Raw genomic sequence first — 20,485 nt, 5'->3', positions numbered from 1 at the left:
CCGGAAGGGAACCACCTCAAGAGCCTGGCCCAACCAAATACTTAATCCCAGCACTCAGCTGGCAGAGGCAGGGGGATCTCCTGAGTTTGAGGCTAACCTGGTTTACACACGGAATTCAGGCCAGCCAGGCCAAATAGACACGTCTTTCCCCCGCCCGCTCCAAAAAAGGGAACCTGACCCATGAAAGCCACGGTGCTGGGCAGGTTCTGCGGCACTCTTCATAACAGCAGTTCTTCACAGGGGGCGCCCTGGATCTAAAACCCTGGGCCGGGAGTTTGGTCTAGTCACTGGGTGGGGCAGGGTTCTGGGGCGGGAACCCCAGGCTTGCTGGCAGGGAGTACTGCCAGGCTTTGGGGTGATGCACAAATCTACGGAAGGGACTCCTGGCCCGCTGAGGCTCAGCTACAGGGAGCCTGGGATGAGCACTGGGAGCTGGTCAGAAGTCCGATGGCGGCTTCCGGGAGGGGCGTGTCATCTTGGGGCGTGGCAGAGGTGGGGCGGGGCGATAGCACTGGGCCAGCGGAGGCAGGAAATCGGGGCTGGCCCGGGCGGCGCGCAGCCCTGTCCCTATCTCGGCTCTGCTGCGTGTTCACCACCCCACCCCCTGCCCCCGGGCCTCACCATGGACGCTACGGAGACAGGTAGGGGGGTGGGGGCCGGGGGGGCCTCCCTCCACCGCTCCTCAGCTCCTAACCCAGGGAGCCTCACTTACCCATGAGCTACCTGACAGCCGGGAAAGAAGTACTGGAACGGGAAGGGCGTGGGGAGGTCTGCGCACCTTGGAGACCCCCACCCCCCCCGAAACGCACAGGAGACTCCAGCCCCTGGCCCTCCGATTGCCCTGCAGATCCGGCACCCCGGATGCCTGGGGGAAGGGGCCCAGGAAGGGGAAGTGGCCGCTTCTGCTTCTGATTACACGATGGATGGGGGCAGGGTGTCACGGCCAGGATCCTTGCAGGGCGCCCCAGGGGCATCAGGCTAGGGGGCGGCAGCAGAATTGTGACTAGGTCTGGGTTATGTTTTTGGCTGTCTTTGTGTGTGTCGAGTGTCATTCAGTCCTGTCCCTCGTGGTTTCAGCCGTACTCCAGTGTGTTTATGCCGCAGGCTAAGTGTCTGTGCGTCCCACGTGCGTTTCCATCTGTCTACCCTGGGGTCCATGTGGCTCCATTGTCAAGCCAGTCCTCTATTTCGGCATTCGTGTGTCAGCTGCATGTTTTCTTGTTTTGCTTGTGTCCATGCCTGTGTGGGTGTCTCTGTGACTGTGAGCAACCGCTGCTCTGATTTTGCCTGGGTCCATCTGTCTGGTCCAAAGTGACCCCACCGAAGCTCACTGTCCCATCCCACACTAGTCTTAGGCCAAGAATCACTCAAGTCTCTGTTTCTTTCTCTCTCTTCCACCTCTGCTTGAGAGTGGTTGAGGTGCATGCAGATTGCTTTGCCACCACTGTGGCTCATGTTTTCTTACACTTCCCTCCCCCAGAGCTAACCTCAGCTCCCGAGGGCAGGAAGAGGTACAGTGACATCTTCCAGAGCCTGGACAACCTCGAGATATCATTGGGGAACGTGTGAGTCTGAGCCTGTCACCAAATCTAGCTAAGCTCCCTGTCTGCTGCCCCACATCTGGACACACTGACTTACACCTCCTGAGCCTAAGATAGGACCCTCCCAAACACCTGTGCCTTCTGGCATTCTAGATACACAGGTGTTTGGGTGTATCTCAAAAGTGGTCCAGACACACACACACACACACACACACACACACACACACACACACAGCCTTATGATCCCTTGAAATGGTTGAAATAGCTATAATCCCACTCTGAAACCCTAAATTACCTAAGGCCCTTCAAGCCCTTTCTCATCCTGTTTTTAGGAAAAGATCTCACCTGGGGATGTGGCTGAGTAGTAGGTCAAGTGCATAACATCCTGCCTGTATCACAAAAGGGAAAAGGAGAGTTAGGAGTTCAATTGATAAAATGCTTGTCTGGCATACACAAAGCCTGGTTTCCGTCCATAGTACTGCACAAACCAACCAGGGTGGTGGTGCATCCATGTAATTCCCACACTTTCGAAGTGGAGGCAGAGAATCAGGCCAACACAGTGAGTTGAAGGCCTGCCTGGATACATGAGCTTCTCTCTCAAAACACAAACCACAGCTTCACCTGCCTCCCTTAAATCCTCAGATCACACCTTCTAAATCACAGATAATATCAAAGACTGTATCTCCCCTTTCTCCTTCAACTGTCCTAGCATCCCCAGAACTCTTCCCCAACAAAGGACAGTCTGGGCAGAAATTGCTTCCTCATATCCTCATACTCCTACTCCCCACCCCACCCCCAGGGCTTTCGACCCCCTGGCTGGAGACCTTGTACTCAGAGAAGACCTGGAGCCTGAGAAGATTGCCACAGTCAAAAGGGTGAATGAGGAGGTAGGGACAAGATCAGGGTCCTCAGTGAGGCCAGTCCCTGGGTTGCTTGCTCCTGAATGCTGTCTCTTATCCTCTTACCCCAGAGCAGTGAAGCCAGCTGTTGGAGTGATCCCTCCCCAGAGGGTCCTGGACCCCTCACAGGTAGGGGAGGATTTCAGACAAGGATGGGGGTGGGTAGAGGAGGTCATTCCTTCACCAAGGCATCACAACCCTGTTCTGTGCCAGGTTCAGGGGACAGGGCAGAGCCCACAGTGCCCCTGTCCTAAAGTATTCCCCAGTTTTGAGTAGAGAATCTGTAAATTATGGTACTGACTGATCCCAAAAGGGGATTTAGGGATCCATGAACGTGTGGAACAGAAGCCATGGGTCTGGTCTCGGAGTGCAGGGAAGACTTCCTCCCACAGGAGGGCTGGGCTCAGGGGTTTCCCTATGTGTCCCAGAGGAAGAACTAGATTTGCGACTCATTCGGACCAAGGGCGGTGTGGATGCTGCCCTGGAGTATGCCAAGGCATGGAGCCGATATGCCAAGGAGCTGCTGGCCTGGACAGACAAGAGAGCCAACTATGGTGAGGCTTCCTTCTGCTCAGCCCCTGATGGCACCAGGACCCAAACCTCAGCTGCCTGCAGGACCCAAACCCCACTGTCTCCCCTTAGAGCTCGAGTTTGCTAAGAGTGTCATGAAGATCGCTGAGGCCGGCAAGGCGTCCGTTCTCCAGCAGGTACCAGCCCTTCCCAGAGCCCAGCCCCCTCCCCTCAGGTCCTCCATCCCTCTCTGTTCAGTTCCTGAGCCAGCCCTGCACTCCACCCCAGAGCCAAATGCCACTCCAGTACATCTACACCTTGTTTCTGGAACATGACCTCAGCCTGGGATCCCTGGCCGTGGAAACGCTGGCCCAGCAGAAGAGAGATTACCACCAGGTAAGCATATCCTCACCACCACCACCCCTGCAAGCGCCACTCAGGAGGAAGCTGGAGCCCAGAGATGCTCAGGATCTTGTCAAAGTTCCTACACTGAGATTCAAACCCAGATTCCCGTGAGACTGCAACACACACATACACATACACACACACACACACACACACACACACACACGTACACAAACATACACACACACACACACACACGTGCACACACGCACGCACACACGCGCACACACACATAATGGTGCTTTCATCTGAGAGGAGGATGACGTGAGGACACTAGGAGAGCCTCTTCCAGCAGAACTATATCTCCAGCCCCAAATTTTAACAATTTCCCACTTAGAAATGCCAGTTTCGTAGGGCACAGTGGTGCACACCTTTAACCCTAGTACTTGAGAGGCAAAGGTAGGTAGATCTCTGAGTTCCAGACCAGCTTGATCTACATAGTGAGTTCTAGGACAGCTTGAGCTACATGTGAGACTGTTTTGAACAAACAAAGCAAAAAGGAAATACTGATTTCAAGCTTGGCACAGTGGTGCACACCTTTAATTTCAACGCTGGGGAAACTGAAGCAGGCAAGAATTGCTGAGATGGTGGCCAGCCAGGGCCTCATAGTAAGACCCATCTTTAAAAAAAAAAAAAAAATGGTTTCAGGGCCAGTGAGATGGCTCAGAACGTAAAGGCGCTTGCTGCCTGAGGACTGAGTTCAATCTCTGAAACCCACAGAGAGGTAGAAAGAGAGCTCCAACTTCATGATGCTGTCCTCTACCCTCCACACACATGCCATGACCTGTATGCCCATGTACACACATCATACACACATAATAACAATAAATAAATAAATAAATAAATAGACTTTAAAAAAAGAAGGGCCAGAGATATAGCACAATAATAGAATTAGTTAACACATGCAAGGCCGTGGTTCTAATCCCCAGTAGCAAACAAAAACAAAACAAAGAGGGAACCCATGGAGTTGGCTCAGCAGGTGAAGATGCTTGCCACCAAGCCTGGCAGTGTAAGTTGGTCCCTGGAACCCATTTGGAGGAAGGAGAAACACCGACTCCCACAAACTACCTTCTGACCTCACACATGCTGGCATGAATGTGTCCCCACACATATATAAACGCAAAATAAATAAGTAAAAATTTAAAAGGGGGCTGGAGAGATGCCTCAGAGGTTAAGAGCACATACTGCTCTTGAAGAGGTCCTGAGTTCCTAGCAACCATGAGTCCACAACCACCTGTAACTCTAACTACCTGGGGATCTGATGCCTCTAGCCTCCATAGGCACCCACACTCATGTGCACAAGCCTGCATACATTCACACATTTTAAAATAATAAAAATAAAATTTAAAATTTTCATTGAAAAGAATACACCAGTAGGGGTGTCAGGATGGCATTTCTCAGGAATAAGACCTCAGGATGTCTGTGTCCCTGAAGAGGCGATGATCACACAACTTTCTGCTCATGTACATGGGCCTAGGGTAGAGCAGGCCTGGTTGAAACAGCAGATTCAGGAACGGGTTCAGGTCTGAGGTGTGGGTGGTGGTGTCTAAGGTAGAGCCCATGCCTGGGGTGGGAGTGGGGATGGGGGGGGGGGACAGGAAACAACGAATGGGGAGTACTGAAGCTGCTTCTCCATCCCTATCCTCCACTCTGCAGCCTCTAGCAGCCAAAAGGATGGAAATTGAAAAGTGGAGGAAGGAATTCAAGGAGCAGTGGCTGAAGGAGCAGAAACGCATGGTAAGGCCCTGCGCAGGTGGGCCCTGCACCAGAGACTGGAGGCCTCTGCAGACGGCAGACCGAGGCCTTATAAAGGTCCTCTTATTGCCTCCAAGAATGAGGCAGTGCAGGCACTGCGGCGCGCCCAGCTCCAGTACACTCAACGCAGAGAAGACCTGTGGGCACGTTCCCAGGGGTCCCCTGAGGACCCTCCTCCCCAGGCGTCTCCCGGATCCAGCAAGCAGCAGGAGCGCAGACGGCGCTCCCGAGAGGAGGCACAGGCCAAGGTGGAGGCCCTTTACCCAGAACCCCTAACATTGCCTACTTTCCTTTCCCCAACTCCAGTCCTCTTAAGCCGTCTCTGCCTTGGTTTCCCCAGGCACAAGAGGCGGAGGCTCTATACCAGGCCTGTGTTCGGGAGGCCAATGCACGGCAGCAGGATCTGGAGACCACCAAGCAGCGGATAGTGTCACATGTACGCAAGCTGGTGTTGCAAGGAGATGAAGTGCTTAGGCGGGTAAGGCCCTCCCCCACGGTCACCCTTGGTTCATTGCACTTGAGTAAATAAATACTCCATTCCTCTGCCCCTAATCCATCTCTGAGGCCCCAGGACACCCGTCATTAGTGCAGGCCCCATACCCTGATGACACCCCCTTACAGCCTACCATTGACAGACCCTGTTCTCAAGCACTGGCCTTGCTTATTGCTGGCTCCACCATACCCCAGCAATCCAGGTCCAGTCTTCTTAGATTATGCTTATCTCCATGCTTGTAGGTGACGCTGGGCCTGTTTGAGCTGCGAGGGGCACAGGCAGAGCGAGGACCTCGCGCCTTCTCTGCTCTGGCTGAGTGCTGTGCGCCCTTTGAGCCCGGCCAGCGCTACCAGGAGTTTGTGCGAGCACTGCAGCCTGGGGCTCCGCCACCGCCATCTCCTGCCTTCTGCTTCCAGGAGTTCACACCTGTGGTGCACAGGTGGGCCCTAGGGCTGGGCTTGGAGTAAGCCCAAAAGCCCGATGCCGGGTTTTAATATGTGTATATAATATACTTTGATTATGTTCACCTCTGATACCCTCTCTTGCTCCCTTCCACCCCGGATGAATCCCTTACTCTCCCAACTAGTCCCCATTTCTTTAATAAGTCTTCAGGATTTTTGTTTTGTTTTGTTTTGTTTGAGACAGGGTTTGTCTGCATAGCCCCGGCTGCCCTGGAACTCCCTCTGTAGACCATGTTGGCCTCAAACTCACAGAGATCCGCCCGGCTCTGCCTCCCGAGTGCTGGGATTAAAGGCGTGCGCCACCATTGCCAGGCCCTGGGATATTTTTGAAACAAGGTCTCTCTATGTAGCTCTTGCTGTCCTGGAACTCACTTAGTGTCTTTATTTAAAGAATTATTTCTATTTAGATGTATGTGTATATGCCTCCCGTGTGCAGGTACCCTTAGAGACCAGAAGAGGGCATCAGCCTGTGGAGCTGGACTTAGGGCCAGTTGTGAGCCACATGTGTGGGTGCTGGGAACTGAGCTTGGATTCTGGAACAGCAGCAAACACTCACAGCCACTGGGCCACCTCTCCAGCCCCTTCCTGTGTTGTTTGCTTTGAAATGGGTCAATGGTTTTCTTTAGGGGTACTTAAAGGACCATGGGGGACTTTTGATGAATTACCCCAGTCTTAGGGTGGTGGGGCTAGGACCCTTATGGGGCTAAGATGGCCCTGGACACCAGAGCTTGCAAACCTTTGGAGTTGGGACCCAGATGCTATGCCCACTTGCTGTCACCCAGGCCATCTTCCTGGGGACCAAGCCCTCAAATCTCTCTCTCCCAGTTCCCCTCAGGACACAAAAAAGAAGTTTTCAGGGCCCCCACATGCAAGGCTGGAGGAGGGTTCCTCTGAGCCTGGCCCTTGGGACGATACCAGCGTAGGCAGCCAGGGTAAGTTCATGGGGGCCTGGTGGGTATAAGGCCTGGACTTGGGCCAGCCTGACTGACCTCTTCTCTCCCAGGGATACCAGGCCCCACTCCAGGCAGTGATGTGGACAGTGTAGGTGGTGGTCATGAATCCCAGTCTCTGGATTCCCCTACTTCCAGCCCAGGTGAATGTAGGACCTGACCCTTCCCTGCCCACAAACACCTATACCTTCCTACCATCTGTCCTCCAGCTCCTAGCCAAGCACTGACCTTTAATCTCCATTCTACCTTTTGGTCTCTGATCTGTCCCATACCCCTGCTCCTCAAGTGCTGACCCACTGTCTTGGTGGAAGTTCCCTCTTAGCCACCAGACAAGGGCCCGTTCCTGGACTTAGTCTCTCGTCTCTGACCCTTTCTCTCAAGGATATCTCTGGGTGTTTTTGGAAGCCCTAAAAACCAAACCTGCCTCCTTAGACCTAGCCTGTCCCATGACCACCATAATGATCCTACCTCTGTGCCCCCTGACCCCAGGTGCTGGCACTCGGAGGCTTGTGAAGGCGTCATCTACAGGCACTGAGTCCTCTGATGACTTTGAGGAGCGAGACCCTGGTAAGGCTCGACATATGTGGGCAGGTGGGCTCACAGGGACAAGAGGGTGGCGCTGACAGCCCCGACCTCCCTCCTTGCAGATCTGGGGGATGGGATGGAGAACGGACTAGGCAGCCCCTTCAGGAAGTGGACACTGTCCACAGCCGCTCAGACCCACCGGCTACGGCGGCTGCGTGGCCCAGCCAAGTGCAGAGAATGTGAAGCCTTCATGGTCAGCGGGACAGAGTGTGAAGAGGTATGGCCTGGACTGGAGACCTAATGACCTCTGCTGACTTTCCCCAAACACACTGACCCAGATCCCTGCAGCCCTTTTGCTCTAGGCCCTACCTTTGTCTGATGACCTCTCTCAATCTTGATGTTTGTTTATTTACTGTGTGTGTGTGGGGGAGGGGGGGGCCATGGTCTGTGTGTGAGTGTTAGAGGAAAATTTAAAGGAGTCTCCTTCCTGCATGTGAGTCCTGGGGATCATCGTCAGGCTTGGCTGCAAGCACCTTTAACTGCTGAACCTTCTCACTGGTCAGGTCTAACATCTCTTAGCATTCTCCACTCCCTGGCTTTCTTGATGATCTTCTCACCCCTGCTGACCTGATGACCTTCTTGTCCCCAGCTCTCTCCTAACCCTGTGACCTTGCCCCCAGTGCTTTTTGACCTGTCACAAGCGCTGCCTGGAGACCCTCCTCATCCTTTGTGGACATCGGCGGCTTCCAGCCCGGATGCCTCTCTTTGGGGTTGACTTCCTACAACTCCCCAGAGATTTCCCTGAGGAGGTGCCCTTTGTGGTCACCCGATGCACAGCTGAGATAGAGCACCGCGCCCTTGGCCTACAGGTAGGCTCCATCTTCATTCTGGATTGTCGCCACAAGTGATCTGTCCCCACTGATGGCCAGATCACAAACGAGGTATCCCTTACTCTGCAGGGTATCTATCGGGTCAGTGGGTCTCGAGTGCGTGTGGAGCGGCTCTGCCAGGCCTTTGAGAATGGCCGAGCACTGGTTGAACTGTCCGGAAACTCTCCTCACGATATCACCAGTGTCCTCAAGCGATTTCTTCAGGAGGTAGGTGGCTCCAGGCCTGAGGTGGTGGGCAGGAGCCATGCAGCCTCTGGCTCAGGACCCTCATCAGCCCACCCACACTCCTGTCCCCACCAGCTCACTGACCCCGTGGTCCCCTTCCACTTCTACGACGCCTTCATCTCTCTGGCAAAGACCCTGCATGCAGACCCTGGGGACAGCCCTGGGACCCCCAGCCCCAGCCCTGAGGTTATCCGCTCGCTGAAGACCCTCCTGGTGCAGCTGCCTGACTCTAACTACAGCACCCTGCGGCACCTGGTGGCCCATCTGTTCAGGTGTGCATGGGTCCCTAAGCTTTGAATCATGGCCCTCTTTCCCTAGACACGTAGCTGCTTACCTATGTGGCTCATATTAACCTCTGACCTTTAATGTTTCTTCTGAGCTCAGAACCCTGTATACCCACACCTAACCCTGATACTATCCATGTGAACTAACTGGTCTCAAACAGTGACCAAAGACTACTTCCTGTGGCCTGGCCAAGTCACCAGGACAGCCCACAGGTCCTACCCTTCTCCTCCAACTCTCCACTTGACCCTTCTCCCCACACCATCCTCAGGGTGGCAGCTCGGTTTGAAGAAAACAAGATGTCTGCCAACAACTTGGGAATTGTGTTTGGGCCTACGCTGCTGCGGCCACCAGATGGACCCAGGGCCCCCAGTGCCAGTCCCATGGCCTGTCTGCTGGACTCCAGTCACCAGGCTCAGCTTGTTGAGTTCCTCATTGTGCACTATGAGCAGATCTTTGGAGTGGATGAGCTCCCTCTGGCCTCTGAGCCCCTGACCCAAGACCCTGGCCTGGCTCTTGCACTCCTCGAATCCAGTCCCCAGCACCCAGCCTCACTTCTTGCCCAAGACACACAGCCCCTGACCATAGCCTCAGACTCCAGCCCTGACCCCAAACACCACAGTACCCTGGAGAAGTGTCCTGAGGTCACACCTCCTGAGGTAGGAGCCTGCTTATCCCACAGATGTGGGAAGGGCCTTGTCTGTGTTTAATTCCTTTTCTTTTATACAACTGGATATTGAATCCAGGGCTTGTGTATGTGTTAGGTGTGTGCTTACCACTAAGTCACTCCCAGCTCTCTTTACTTTTATTTCTTTTGCATTTTTTAAAAGCATTTATTTAGAGAGACAGAGACAGAGAATGTAGGCACACACACAAGTCATGGCATGAACATGAAGGCCAGAGGACAACCTGTCCTTCTACCACGTGGGTCCTGGAGATGGAATTTAGGTTCTTAAACTTGATAGCAAGATACCTTTACCCACTGAGACATCTCTCCCCCCCCCCAAATTTCTTGTATTACATTTTATTTATTTATTTATTTATTTATTGTGGGGGTGGGGTCTCATGGAGTCAGAGAAAACTCATGGAGTCAGTTCTCTTCTAGCATGTAGGTCCTGGATATCGGAATCGCCAGGCTTGGTGGCAGATGCCTTTACCTACTCAACCTCCTTTAGTTTGCCAGATTGGCCTTGAACTCATGCTGTAAGCCAAGGTGACCTTGAGTTTAATGACACACTTGCGTTTGTTTTTTTTTAATGTACAATTGTGTTTTGCCTGCATGTATGTCTGTGAGGGTGTCAGATCCCCTCGAAGTGGAGTTACAGACAGTTGTGAGCTGCCATGTGGGTGCTGGGAATTGAACTCGGGTCCTCTGGAAAAGCAGCCAGCACTCTTAACTACTGAGCCATCTCTCCAGCCCTAACACACTTGCCTTTTTATTGTATTGTTTTATTTGATTTTGAGATAGGGTCTTTCTCTGTGATCTTCCTGCCTTAGCGCTTTGAGTGCTAGAATTGCAGTTGGGTGAGCACTTCCTTTCTGGGCATCTTCTTTTCTCTTTAAAACTTACTTATAGGCTGGGTCATGGTGGCACGCACCTTTAATCCCAGCACTCGGCGGGCAATCTCTGAGTTCAAGGCTAGCCTGGTCTACAGAGTGAGTTTCCAGGACAGTCAGGACTGTTACATAGAGAAACCCTGTCTCAAAAAACAGAGAGAGAGAGAGAGAGAGAGAGAGAGAGAGAGAGAGAGAGAGAGAAATAGAAGGAAGGAAGGAAGGAAGGAAGGAAGGAAGGAAGGAAGGAAGGAAGGAAGGAAGGAAGAAAACTTATTGACTTAAGTGTGTAGAGGTCAGAGGACAAGTTTCAGAACCTGCCCTCTTTCCAGCCTTGTTTCTACCGTGCTTTATACTCCAGGCTAGCTGATCAGCGGGTGCTTCCCATCTCACCATAGAAGAACTGGTGTTATGGGTGTTTACCCCCAATCCAGCTTTTTTAAAAGACATATTTATGTATTTAGTGGGAGGGGCACACGGGCATAGGTCAGAAGAAAACTTGCAGGAACCAGTTCTTTCCTTCTACCAAGTAGGGTCTGGACATCAAACTCATCATCAGGCCTGGTGGCGGTTACCCTCACCCACAGAGCCATCTCACCAGTCATGCGTCTGGTTCTTTGGCTTTGTGATTGTTAACCAGGATGGCTCAGTTAGTGCTTTCACCCACTGAGCCATTTCACTTCCCCCTTTTAAAATTTCTTCCACTCACTCTAGTCTGACTTGTACCAGCCGCAGAGGTAAACATGGGTAGTAGAATATATGGCTGGGCCAGCTCTGCTGTCCAGCACAGTCAGCACCAGCCACTTCAGATCTGTCAGTGAAGTAGATAGGTATTCAAAGACCTCCTCTCGGTGTCCGATCCAAGAGGAAAAAGACCAAAAATAAATATGCAACATTACATGGTCCTATGAAGAAAAGAGGATGGAAGAAGGGATGCCCCAAGGTGAGGTCTAGAGGACTTTGTAGCAGGGAATATACTATGGGCAAGTCTTATGGAAAGGTGATTTGAGCAAAGACTAGCATGGCATGGGGGTGGAAAGAGGCATGGGAAAATCTGGGGAAGGGAGTACCAGGCAGTGGGAACAGCAGGTGCAAAGGCCTTGGGGTGGGAGCATGCATGCTGTGTGCAGTCCTGTACTGTAATGAGTAGGGAAACGGGAAGGAAGCAAGGACTAGCTGCAAACGAATCTCAGTGGCAAAGTGCTCGTCTAGCATGTGTGCGGCTTTGGGTTTGGTTCCTAGCACTGGAAAAGAAGATTAGCCAGATGGCTCTGCTAGCTGCCATGAGCACAGAGTGTGGGCAACAGATGAGCACTGGCTATGTACAGACAGTGTGTATTGAGACAAGGTCACCCACTGAACTTGCAGCGTACTATTTCAGCTAGGCTGGCATGCCCATGAGCTCCCAGGACCCCTGCCTCCAACCCATAAAATAGTAGTTACAAGCTCTCCCAGCCATGCCTGACCTTTTACAGTCCTCACACCTGCACAGCAAATCCTCCGACCCACTGAGCCACCCCCACAGACCCCGAAACAGGGATTTTACTGTGGGGAGTCACATTCTGGGTTTCTTCCTGCAGATTGCAGCTCTGCAGAGGGACCAAAGGGAGGAGAAGGAGGTGGAAAGCACCGGAGATGGGGCAGGGGAAGGTGAGTGTCCTGGGGAGCGCTCTCTTTGCCCCAGGGTTGCTTGGCTGACAGGTCACTCTTGGGGGTACCTTGTGAGAACTCGGGGATGCTTAGCATTCATCACTCCACAGGGTTCACCCACAACCCTGAGGACTTGCTCCTGGGAACGCAATCGCGGGGCCACTTCAGCCGCCAGCCAGTGAAGTATTCCCGGGGGGGTGTACGACCAGTCACTCATCAACTATCCAGCTTGGCTCTGGTGGCTTCCAAGCTGTGTGAGGAGACTCCTGTCACTGTCTCAACAGTACACAGAGGTAGTTTGAGGGGACGAAGCCTGGGCCCTGCTGCTGCCTCCCCTGAAGGCAGCCCCCTGCGCCGGAACCCTCTGCCTAAGCACTTTGAGATCACCCAGGAGACGGCCCGGCTACTCTCCAAGCTGGACAGTGAGTCTGTGTCCAGGGCCACTTGTTGTGCTGATGCTGAGCCTGAGGAATCTGAGGAGCATCTCTGACCATCCACCATCCTGTGGGACCCAGGACTGAGTTGATGGCCCTATATATCTACCTACCTGCCCCACCTGGTGACCAAACCAAGTCAGTGGATGTGGGGAGAGACGAGGTTACCAGAGTTGAGTAAGGAAGACCACCCATCTTGGGGATATCCTAAAACACTTGGTTGCTGTCTCAACATCTCCCTGCCAGAGGAGGTTAAAACAGCAAGGCAACACGGGTGCACAGGTGATTCAGGATCAATACTCAATGGTCAATACAGGTCCAAAGATCCTTGGGGTCTACTCCAGTCTCTGACCTCTGAGACAGATGTCTGACCACTTTGATCATAATGGCTCCTGGCCCTGCTGCCTCTTGCCTCCTAGACAGATTCCAAGTGAATGGGCGGGTGTGGTTCAGCCCTGTCACCTTCTGTTACGTCTTTCTTTCATTGTTGAGACACTCTTGTGTAGCTCTGGCTGGTCTGGAACTCCCTATGTTAACCAGATTGTTATAGGACTCATAGAAATACTCTGCCTCCCAAGTGCTGGCCAAGTCAACAAACCCATATCCTGCCGCGGGTGAGATGCCTGAGCAAATGGTGCTTGCTACAAAACCTCACCCATCTTAGCTGGATCTTCCAGTCCCACGTGGTGGAAGGAGGGAGCCAGTTACTGCAAAATGTCTGACCTCTACTCATAAACAGGCACATGCACAAATAAAATTAAATTTTAATTAAAAAAAAAGTCCACTGTTCAGTGGTGGCGCAGGCCTTTAATCCCAGCACTCAGGAGGCAGAGGCAGGCGGATTTCTGAGTTCAAGGCCAGCCTGGTCTATAGAGTTAATCCCAGGACAGCCAGAACCACAGAGAAACTCTGTCTCAATAAATAAAAAATAAAAATCCTGTTATGTTCTTGCACATCTGTCTTTGCCAGGGAAGGCTGACAAAGATGAGGTCACCAGTAACAGCGGTGTCTTTTACCCCTTTATTATTGACCTGATGAACCAAGACTTCTAAAAACCACCCCCTGAAACCCACAGGCTCAGGGCCTGGAGCCCCAGATGAGTCACCCAGGCCCTGCCAGAGAGCTCTGTGTCCCTGATCCGGTTCTACATAATCAAATACAACCCGGTGCAGATAATCGGGACAATGGGGCTGTGTGCTACGGACGGGGGAGGCCGGGGAGGAGGCTGCAGGCCAGAGCCAGTGGCAGGCTGAGGGGAGACCACGGGGAGCCAGGGTGGCCCACAGGGTCTGGGTCGCTTGCTGGTGTCATGGCAGTAGTAGGGCGGGGGTCCAGCCGCCAGCTTGACCACGGCAGGGCGGGGCTTGCAGCTCGGTACAGGATTGGACAGGAACAGGGGGGCGCCCCAGAGGCCACCACTGCGGATCTTTCCAGCTGCCAGGTGACTCAGCCCCAAAGGCGCGAAAGGGCAAGCACGTGAGGTGCGCGGGAGACGGAGTGGAAGGGGTGTCCCACGTGGGAAAACGGGGCTGTAGGGAGGAGGTGGGACTGCCGCAGTGTCAGAAGACCGTACTTCCGACGTGCGGGTGGTACGCTCTAGGGGGCGGGACACCCCCCAGGGGCCAAGAGCTGGGGCAGGTAGGGGCGTGGCCTTAGGGCCCGCCTCTCCCGCCTCCTCGGCCTGGGGCTCCGAGCACACCGGACGCAGCTGCGCAACCGCCCCATAGCAGGGCCATGGGTCTTAGTCCTGTCTCGACCCCTGCGAGCCCGCCCCATCTGCCGCTTGACTAGAGGCCCAGGTAAGATGAGCACCAACCGGACCAGGGTGGGTGCAGGCTTCCAGAGAGAGTGAGGCGCGCCCCTCTCCACAACCCTTCCTCTAGCCTAAAGTTGTCTGCAACACCCTCTTTTGTCCCGGAGGCCTGTTGGTCCTCCGTCCCACCGCGAAATGGCCAGCTTCCAGAGCTCTTGAACGGAATCCTGCCTGTAACTCAACTCCTGGGGCGTTTTGTCTACTCTGCTCACGCTAAGTCACCTCTGTGCCTTGGCACTGCCCTCCGGGTGCTGACTAGGAACCTGGCTCTGGTGTGCACACGCCCCCTGGCCTCTGCACTGTGCAAGGACCCTGGCACCAGTGTGATCTTCAAGCTGCCCCTGCAGCTCACACTGCCTTTGTGCTGCCCCAGCCAACCCTCCCACACCCCTCGGAAACCACAGGTGTCCAATCTGGTCGCAGATTGGTGGCACGAGGCCCTGAATTGCAGTGTAGATACATTGGCTGTGGTTTCTTCCAATTTTAAAAAAGAAAAAAAGAAAAAAAAAAAAAACAGAAAAACCCCGCTGATCAGAGATCCTTTTAAAAATTGTCATGGCAGCATTCAGCAGAGGCAAACGGATCTCTGTGATTTTGAGACCAGCCTGGTCTCACAGGGAGTTCTAGACCAGATGGGATACATAGTGAGACCCTGCTTTATGAGTAGATAAACAGAGCTTGTGAATTTTAGGTCACTCTGGCTCTCACCACGGACACCTTGCTCAGAGGGCCTCTGAGTCTGTGGGTTGCACTCACCCAATCTTGATTCTTGTCTCTGACCAATGCCTGTTCATGCCTCCCTTGACTTCTCTCTTCCCATATCCACAGGTGGTCATCATGGGTCAGTGCTACTACAATGAGACCATCGGCTTTTTCTATAATAACAGTGGCAAGGAGCTCAGCCTTCACTGGCGCCCCAAGGATGTGGTGGTGGTGGCTCTGGGGCTGACAGTCAGTGTACTGGTGTTGCTCACCAATCTGCTGGTGATTGCAGCCATCGCCTCCAATCGGCGCTTCCACCAGCCCATATACTACCTGCTCGGCAACTTGGCTGCCGCTGACCTCTTCGCTGGCATGGCCTACCTCTTCCTCATGTTCCATACTGGCCCACGAACCGCCAGGCTCTCCATCAAAGGCTGGTTCCTGCGACAGGGCCTGCTGGACACCAGCCTGACGGCATCAGTGGCCACACTGCTGGCCATCGCTGTAGAGCGGCACCGGAGCGTGATGGCTGTGCAGCTACACAGCCGCCTGCCCCGGGGCCGTGTGGTCACACTCATTGTGGGTGTGTGGGTGGCTGCTCTGGGCCTGGGGTTGCTGCCTGGACACTTCTGGCACTGCCTCTGTGACTTGGACAGCTGCTCACGAATGGTGCCCCTGTTCAGCCGCTCCTACCTGGCTGTGTGGGCCCTGTCCAGCCTGCTTGTCTTCCTGCTCATGGTAACGGTCTACACACACATTTTCTTCTATGTGCGTAGACGGGTGGAACGCATGGCGGAGCATGTCAGCTGCCATCCCCGCTACCGAGAGACGACGCTCAGCCTAGTCAAGACTGTTGTCATCATCCTGGGTGAGTGGGTGCTCTGACAGATGCTTCAGGGACTCTACCTCCATAGGACCCTGGGAAACTGGCAGGAAGGGAGGGGATTTCTCCAGGGAGATGGTCTTCAATGTAGGGGAAGGAAAAGAGGATAAAAGATGAACAGCCAGCGGCAGGACCAGGCGAAGCCTCCAAAGAGGAATAGATGCTCCTTCAGCCAGCCTACACAGAGGTGTTTGGTTTTGTTCTTCGAGACAGGGTCTCTCTACATAGCCCTGGCTATCCTAGAATTTACTCTGTAGACCAAGCTGGCCTCAAACTCACACAGATCTGCCTGTCTCTGCCTCCCGAGTGCTGGCATTAAAAATGTGCACCACCACACCAGACTTTTTTTTTTTTTCCCCTGGTTTTTTGAGACAGGGTTTCTCTGTGTAGCTTTGGAGCCTGTCTGGGAACTCACTCTGTAGACCAGGCTGGCCTCGAACTCACCGAGATCCACCTGCCTCTGCCTCCCGAGTGCTGGGATTAAAGGTGTGCACCACCACCTGGCTGGTTATATTTTTAGTGCAGGGTTTCATGGAGTCCAGGCTGACCTTAACTCTATATGTAGCTAAGGCAGTCCTGAAGCCCTCCTTGACCCTCCTGTGTCTATTTCCCTGGGTTGATGGGCATGTGCCACCACACCTTGCTCTCCTTTGGAGTTTAATTATTCTTTTTGGGGGTTAGAAAATGGCTCCGTGATTACGAGCACTTTCTGTTCTTCCAGAGGGCCCAAGTTCAATTCCCAATACCCACATTAGACAGCTCATAACCACCTGCAACTCTAGCTCCAGGAGATCTGATGCTCTTTTCTAGCCTTCAGGACAGTACCCACATGCATCTGGCTTACACTCATACACACGTACACACACATGTAAATAAAATAAATTTTGGGGTTTTTTGGGGGAGGGTTGTTTTTTTTTGTTTTTTTTTTGGGGGGGTTGTTTTTTTTTTTTTTGTTTGTTTTTTTTTTTTTTTGAGACAGGGTTTCTCTGTGTAGCTTTGACGCCTTTCCTGGAACTCACTCTGTAGCCCAGGCTGGCCTCGAACTCACAGAGATCCACCTGCTTCTGCCTCCCAAGTGCTGGGATTAAAGATGTGTACCACCACCACCCGACAATAAAATAAATTTTTTTTTGATATTTATTTTGTGTATGTGTGCACAGATGTGTGTACACATGCACTTCAGTGTGGAGGTGTAAGGACAACGTCTGGGAATTAGTTTTCTCCTTCCTCCACGTGGGTCCTGGGAATTGAATTTGAGTCCTCAGTCTTAGCAATAAGTCCCTCTTTGAGGCTTTTAGCATAGGAGGAAATCTGTTCCTGGTCCAGGATTGATTCTCCCCAGTGATTCCTGGATAGCCAGCCTGTCCCATGACGAACTCCTGTCCCATCCTTTAGTGAACAAATCTCCTATAGAAGGTTCCGGGGCCCTGGGCTACTTTATCCCAGTTAGGAAAGGAATCCCTCTGGCAGGTAAATTAGAGAAAAGTGTCTCTCCTCTCCTAGCAGTTCTGCCCCTACAGGGAGCTTGTGTGGTATATGCCTGAGCACAGAGCGGTTCAGACAAGTCTCCTGGTGGCTCACCATCGTCAACCCCACCCCCACCCCACCACCCAACTCCCCGCCTCTGTCCTGCAGGGGCATTCGTGGTGTGCTGGACACCAGGCCAGGTGGTGTTGCTCCTAGATGGTCTGGACTGTAAATCCTGCAATGTCCTGGCTGTGGAGAAGTACTTCCTGCTCCTGGCTGAGGCCAACTCACTGGTCAACGCAGTGGTGTACTCCTGCCGAGATGCCGAGATGCGCCGCACCTTCCGCCGCCTCCTCTGCTGCATGTGCCTCCGCTGGTCCAACCACAAATCTGCCCACTCGTCTTCTGCCCAGATGGGTGCCAGTACCCGAATCATGCTTCCTGAGAATGGCCACCCGCTGATGGACTCCACCCTTTAGCTTCCTTGGACTGAGGCAGGAGACGGGCAGCCGGAGCGTCGTCTTCCGCACCCCAAGGCCACTTGTAGTTCTCCTGACTCCATCCAGCCCAGCAGATGCATGGCCCCTCCATACTCCCCAAGCCCACAGATCTGCCTGCCTCTGGGCACAGGGATTTGGGGACATCTCATTTGGGGACACATGGGAGAGCATCCAAAGGGGCTTGGCAATCTGACTCTCAATCATCTCAGGTTTTAGTTGTTTGGGTTTTTTTAACAGATGTTTTCATAGTTTTACTGAATATCTCTGGCATGTCCTGTGGACTGGTTCTTCCTACGCGGTGCTGTAGGTGTTCAGGGGGGGAGGTGAGAGCTGCCCCAGGCTGCACCACCCACTGTTAGAGGCTATAGGTGTGACATCTTCCTGAGGCTAGTTTGTGTTTGTTTTTTTTTGAGACAGGATCTCATGTAGCCTAGGCTGACCTTGAACTCACTGTATAGTTGAGGATGGCCTTGAACTCCACCTCCCAAGTGCTGGTACTGAAGCTGACTCCTTGGGAGTGTTGAGCAGCCTCTGAAGGCTCACCTGCCTCTATTAGTATGGAGGGACCACATTGTACAGGGCAAGCCTTTCCACTCTGAGGCTGCCAGGGTTGTTTGGTTGGTTGGGGTTTTTGCCATTAATTCAGACAATCTGCCCCTGTGTCCTGGAATTATCTATCATGGCTCAGAGCTGTCGAGAATCCTTCGACATGGAATCCCCTGGCCCTGATCTCATTCCTATTCTGCACCCACCCCCAGCCCCCTGCCCCCCACCCCCCCACCTCTTTTTTTTGGGGGGGGGGTTCAAGACAGGGTTTCTCTGTGTATCCCTGGCTGTCCTGGAACTCACTCTGTAGACCAGGCTGGCCTCGAACTCACAGAGATCCGCCTGCCTCTGCCTCCTGAGTGCTGGGATTAAAGGTGTGCGCCACCACCACCCGGCTTTTTTTTTTAGGCCTAGCCTTGAACTTGCATCCGTCCTGCCTGTGAATCCTGTGTGTTGGGGTTAGAACTGTGCACTACCATCCGGGCTGCTGTCTCTTCCTGGAGTCTTGTGTCTTTTTTTCTGTCGACTGTCCTTCTACCTGTCTCCCTCTTCAAGAACCCAGGGTGAGTTCTGGTTTTTGTAAGCCTTTTCCTTCAACCTGCCACCCCCAGTATTGTTATTATTATTATTATTATTATTATTATTATTATTATTATTATTTTGAGACACAAGATCTCACAACATAGCTCAGGCCATTCTAGAACGCATGTGTAGCTCAGGCTAACTTCAGCTCTCAGCTGTCCTCCTGCCTCTGCTTCCTGATGCTGGGATGACAAGCCCGAGTCAGCATGTGGAGGTGGAGCCGGGGTCTGACGACACAGCTTGGAAATGTCACAGATGTGCCAAGAGGGACAGAAAACTCCCCGAGGAAGGGGCTTCCGTGTCCCATGGAGCCTGGAATTAAGTCACAAGCTTACCTGGACTTTCTACTCCTTAGTCCTCCAAGGCCCCAGATATGCCAGGCCTAAGGTGAGCCCTATCTCTTCCCAGAGAAGCCCCTGGCAGTCAGTGTGGACCATGAGCATGGTTCCCTGCCCCACCTCACCAGAGCAGTCAGAGTTATAGTCTCACTTTGGGTCCACATGCCGAGCAACAGCAGGAATTCGAACCTCTGTCTTATCTGAAGTCAAATTCTTCAGGCATTAAAGCATCTGTTTCCAAAGAACTGAAAACATCTCTGTCTCTACAGTAAATGTTCTCTGTTTTCCCCCTGCTGGGACCTTGCACACACTAGGCAGTTCCCCACCACAGAGCTCTGTCACAGGAACCATTTCCAAAGGAAAAATGCCCATCCCTGCCTCTGAGCGGACACAGACTGAGCTGAGGGGCTGGGTAGTTCTTGATCCAATGTGAGCAGTGTGCACCTACAGCCAGAGTCTCTCTGGTGACAACCCAGAACTGCCAGGTGTCCATGAAGGACCCTGTCCCCACTTCCATGGAGTTCCAGGCCTGCTGGACCTGTGTCTCTTTGGGTATCGAGGCAGCCAATCCAATCCTCTGGGACCCCTAATGTTCAGCTCTCACCTGTACTTAGGTCTGTCCTCCATCATCATTGTCCAGGTTGTGTTGAGGGACTTGTCAGCTTTTTTTTTCTTTCCTTCTTCCACTTTATAAGTGTTATGTTTTTTGTTTCTTTCTTTTTGTTTGTTTGTTTGTTTGAGACAGGATCTCTCAATGTAGTCCTGGCTGTCCTGGAATTCGATCTGTAGACCAGGCTGGCTTTGAACTTAGAGATCCACCTGCCTCTGCCTTCTGAGAGCTGGGATTAGAGAGTGCCTAGCCGTGTGCATATGTTTGCACGAATGTGGGTGTTTTGTACCTTTGTGTGCATGTGGAGGTAGGTTTGTGTCAGGAATCATCTCTGGGGGCTCAATGAAGCAGGGCCTTTCAGTCAAACCCAGACTGTCTCACTGGGCAGCTGTCCTGGGGAGTCCTTTGTCACTGCCCTTCAAGGCTGGAGGTATAGGGGTCACTCCACACCTGCATTTATGTGGATTTTT

At 53.0% G+C, this 20,485-nt stretch overlaps 2 protein-coding genes across 3 annotated transcripts; both read left to right on the top strand.

The window, feature by feature from the left end:
• The first annotated feature begins 533 nt into the window (after positions 1–533).
• Positions 534–14,066, top strand: Gmip (GEM interacting protein). Its single transcript, XM_059244377.1, has 21 exons — positions 534–641; positions 1,481–1,565; positions 2,341–2,428; positions 2,512–2,569; positions 2,869–2,994; positions 3,083–3,147; positions 3,239–3,346; positions 5,012–5,092; positions 5,188–5,358; positions 5,451–5,588; positions 5,846–6,042; positions 6,890–6,996; positions 7,068–7,157; positions 7,504–7,581; positions 7,662–7,816; positions 8,220–8,408; positions 8,499–8,636; positions 8,730–8,926; positions 9,208–9,595; positions 12,071–12,140; positions 12,251–14,066. Exons 1-21 carry the CDS (start codon positions 623–625, stop codon positions 12,628–12,630), a joined length of 2,928 nt encoding a protein of 975 aa, XP_059100360.1. The 5' UTR covers positions 534–622; the 3' UTR covers positions 12,631–14,066.
• Positions 14,067–14,155: 89 nt separating this feature from the next.
• Lpar2 (lysophosphatidic acid receptor 2) lies at positions 14,156–18,689 on the top strand. Of its 2 annotated transcripts, XM_059244502.1 has the most exons (3): positions 14,156–14,373; positions 15,216–15,957; positions 17,608–18,689. In XM_059244502.1, the coding sequence occupies exons 2-3, from the start codon at positions 15,225–15,227 to the stop codon at positions 17,916–17,918; spliced, it is 1,044 nt and encodes a 347-aa protein (XP_059100485.1). In that variant the 5' UTR covers positions 14,156–14,373; positions 15,216–15,224; the 3' UTR covers positions 17,919–18,689. The 2 variants fall into 2 exon arrangements, with proteins under 2 accessions (XP_059100485.1, XP_059100484.1); XM_059244501.1 differs by lacking the exon at positions 14,156–14,373 and having other exon boundaries at positions 14,924–15,957.
• The last annotated feature ends 1,796 nt before the right edge of the window (positions 18,690–20,485 follow it).

Source organism: Peromyscus eremicus, chromosome 17 (assembly GCF_949786415.1).
Source record: "Peromyscus eremicus chromosome 17, PerEre_H2_v1, whole genome shotgun sequence".
Lineage (NCBI taxonomy): Eukaryota > Metazoa > Chordata > Mammalia > Rodentia > Cricetidae > Peromyscus > Peromyscus eremicus.
The sequence above is the reverse complement of the archived record's forward strand: the minus strand, read 5'-3'. Positions and strand labels throughout refer to the sequence as shown.

Bases quoted from the DNA above. Each gene is read 5' to 3' on its own strand.
- Gmip (XM_059244377.1), top strand. The intron at 8,409-8,498 runs GTAGGCTCCATC...CTTACTCTGCAG, and splicing joins ACCGCGCCCTTGGCCTACAG to GGTATCTATCGGGTCAGTGG. The intron at 12,141-12,250 runs GTGAGTGTCCTG...ATCACTCCACAG, and splicing joins CGGAGATGGGGCAGGGGAAG to GGTTCACCCACAACCCTGAG.
- Lpar2 (XM_059244501.1), top strand. From the start codon at position 15,180: ATGCCTCCCTTGACTTCTCTCTTCCCATATCCACAGGTGGTCATCATG. The intron at 15,958-17,607 runs GTGAGTGGGTGC...TCTGTCCTGCAG, and splicing joins GACTGTTGTCATCATCCTGG to GGGCATTCGTGGTGTGCTGG.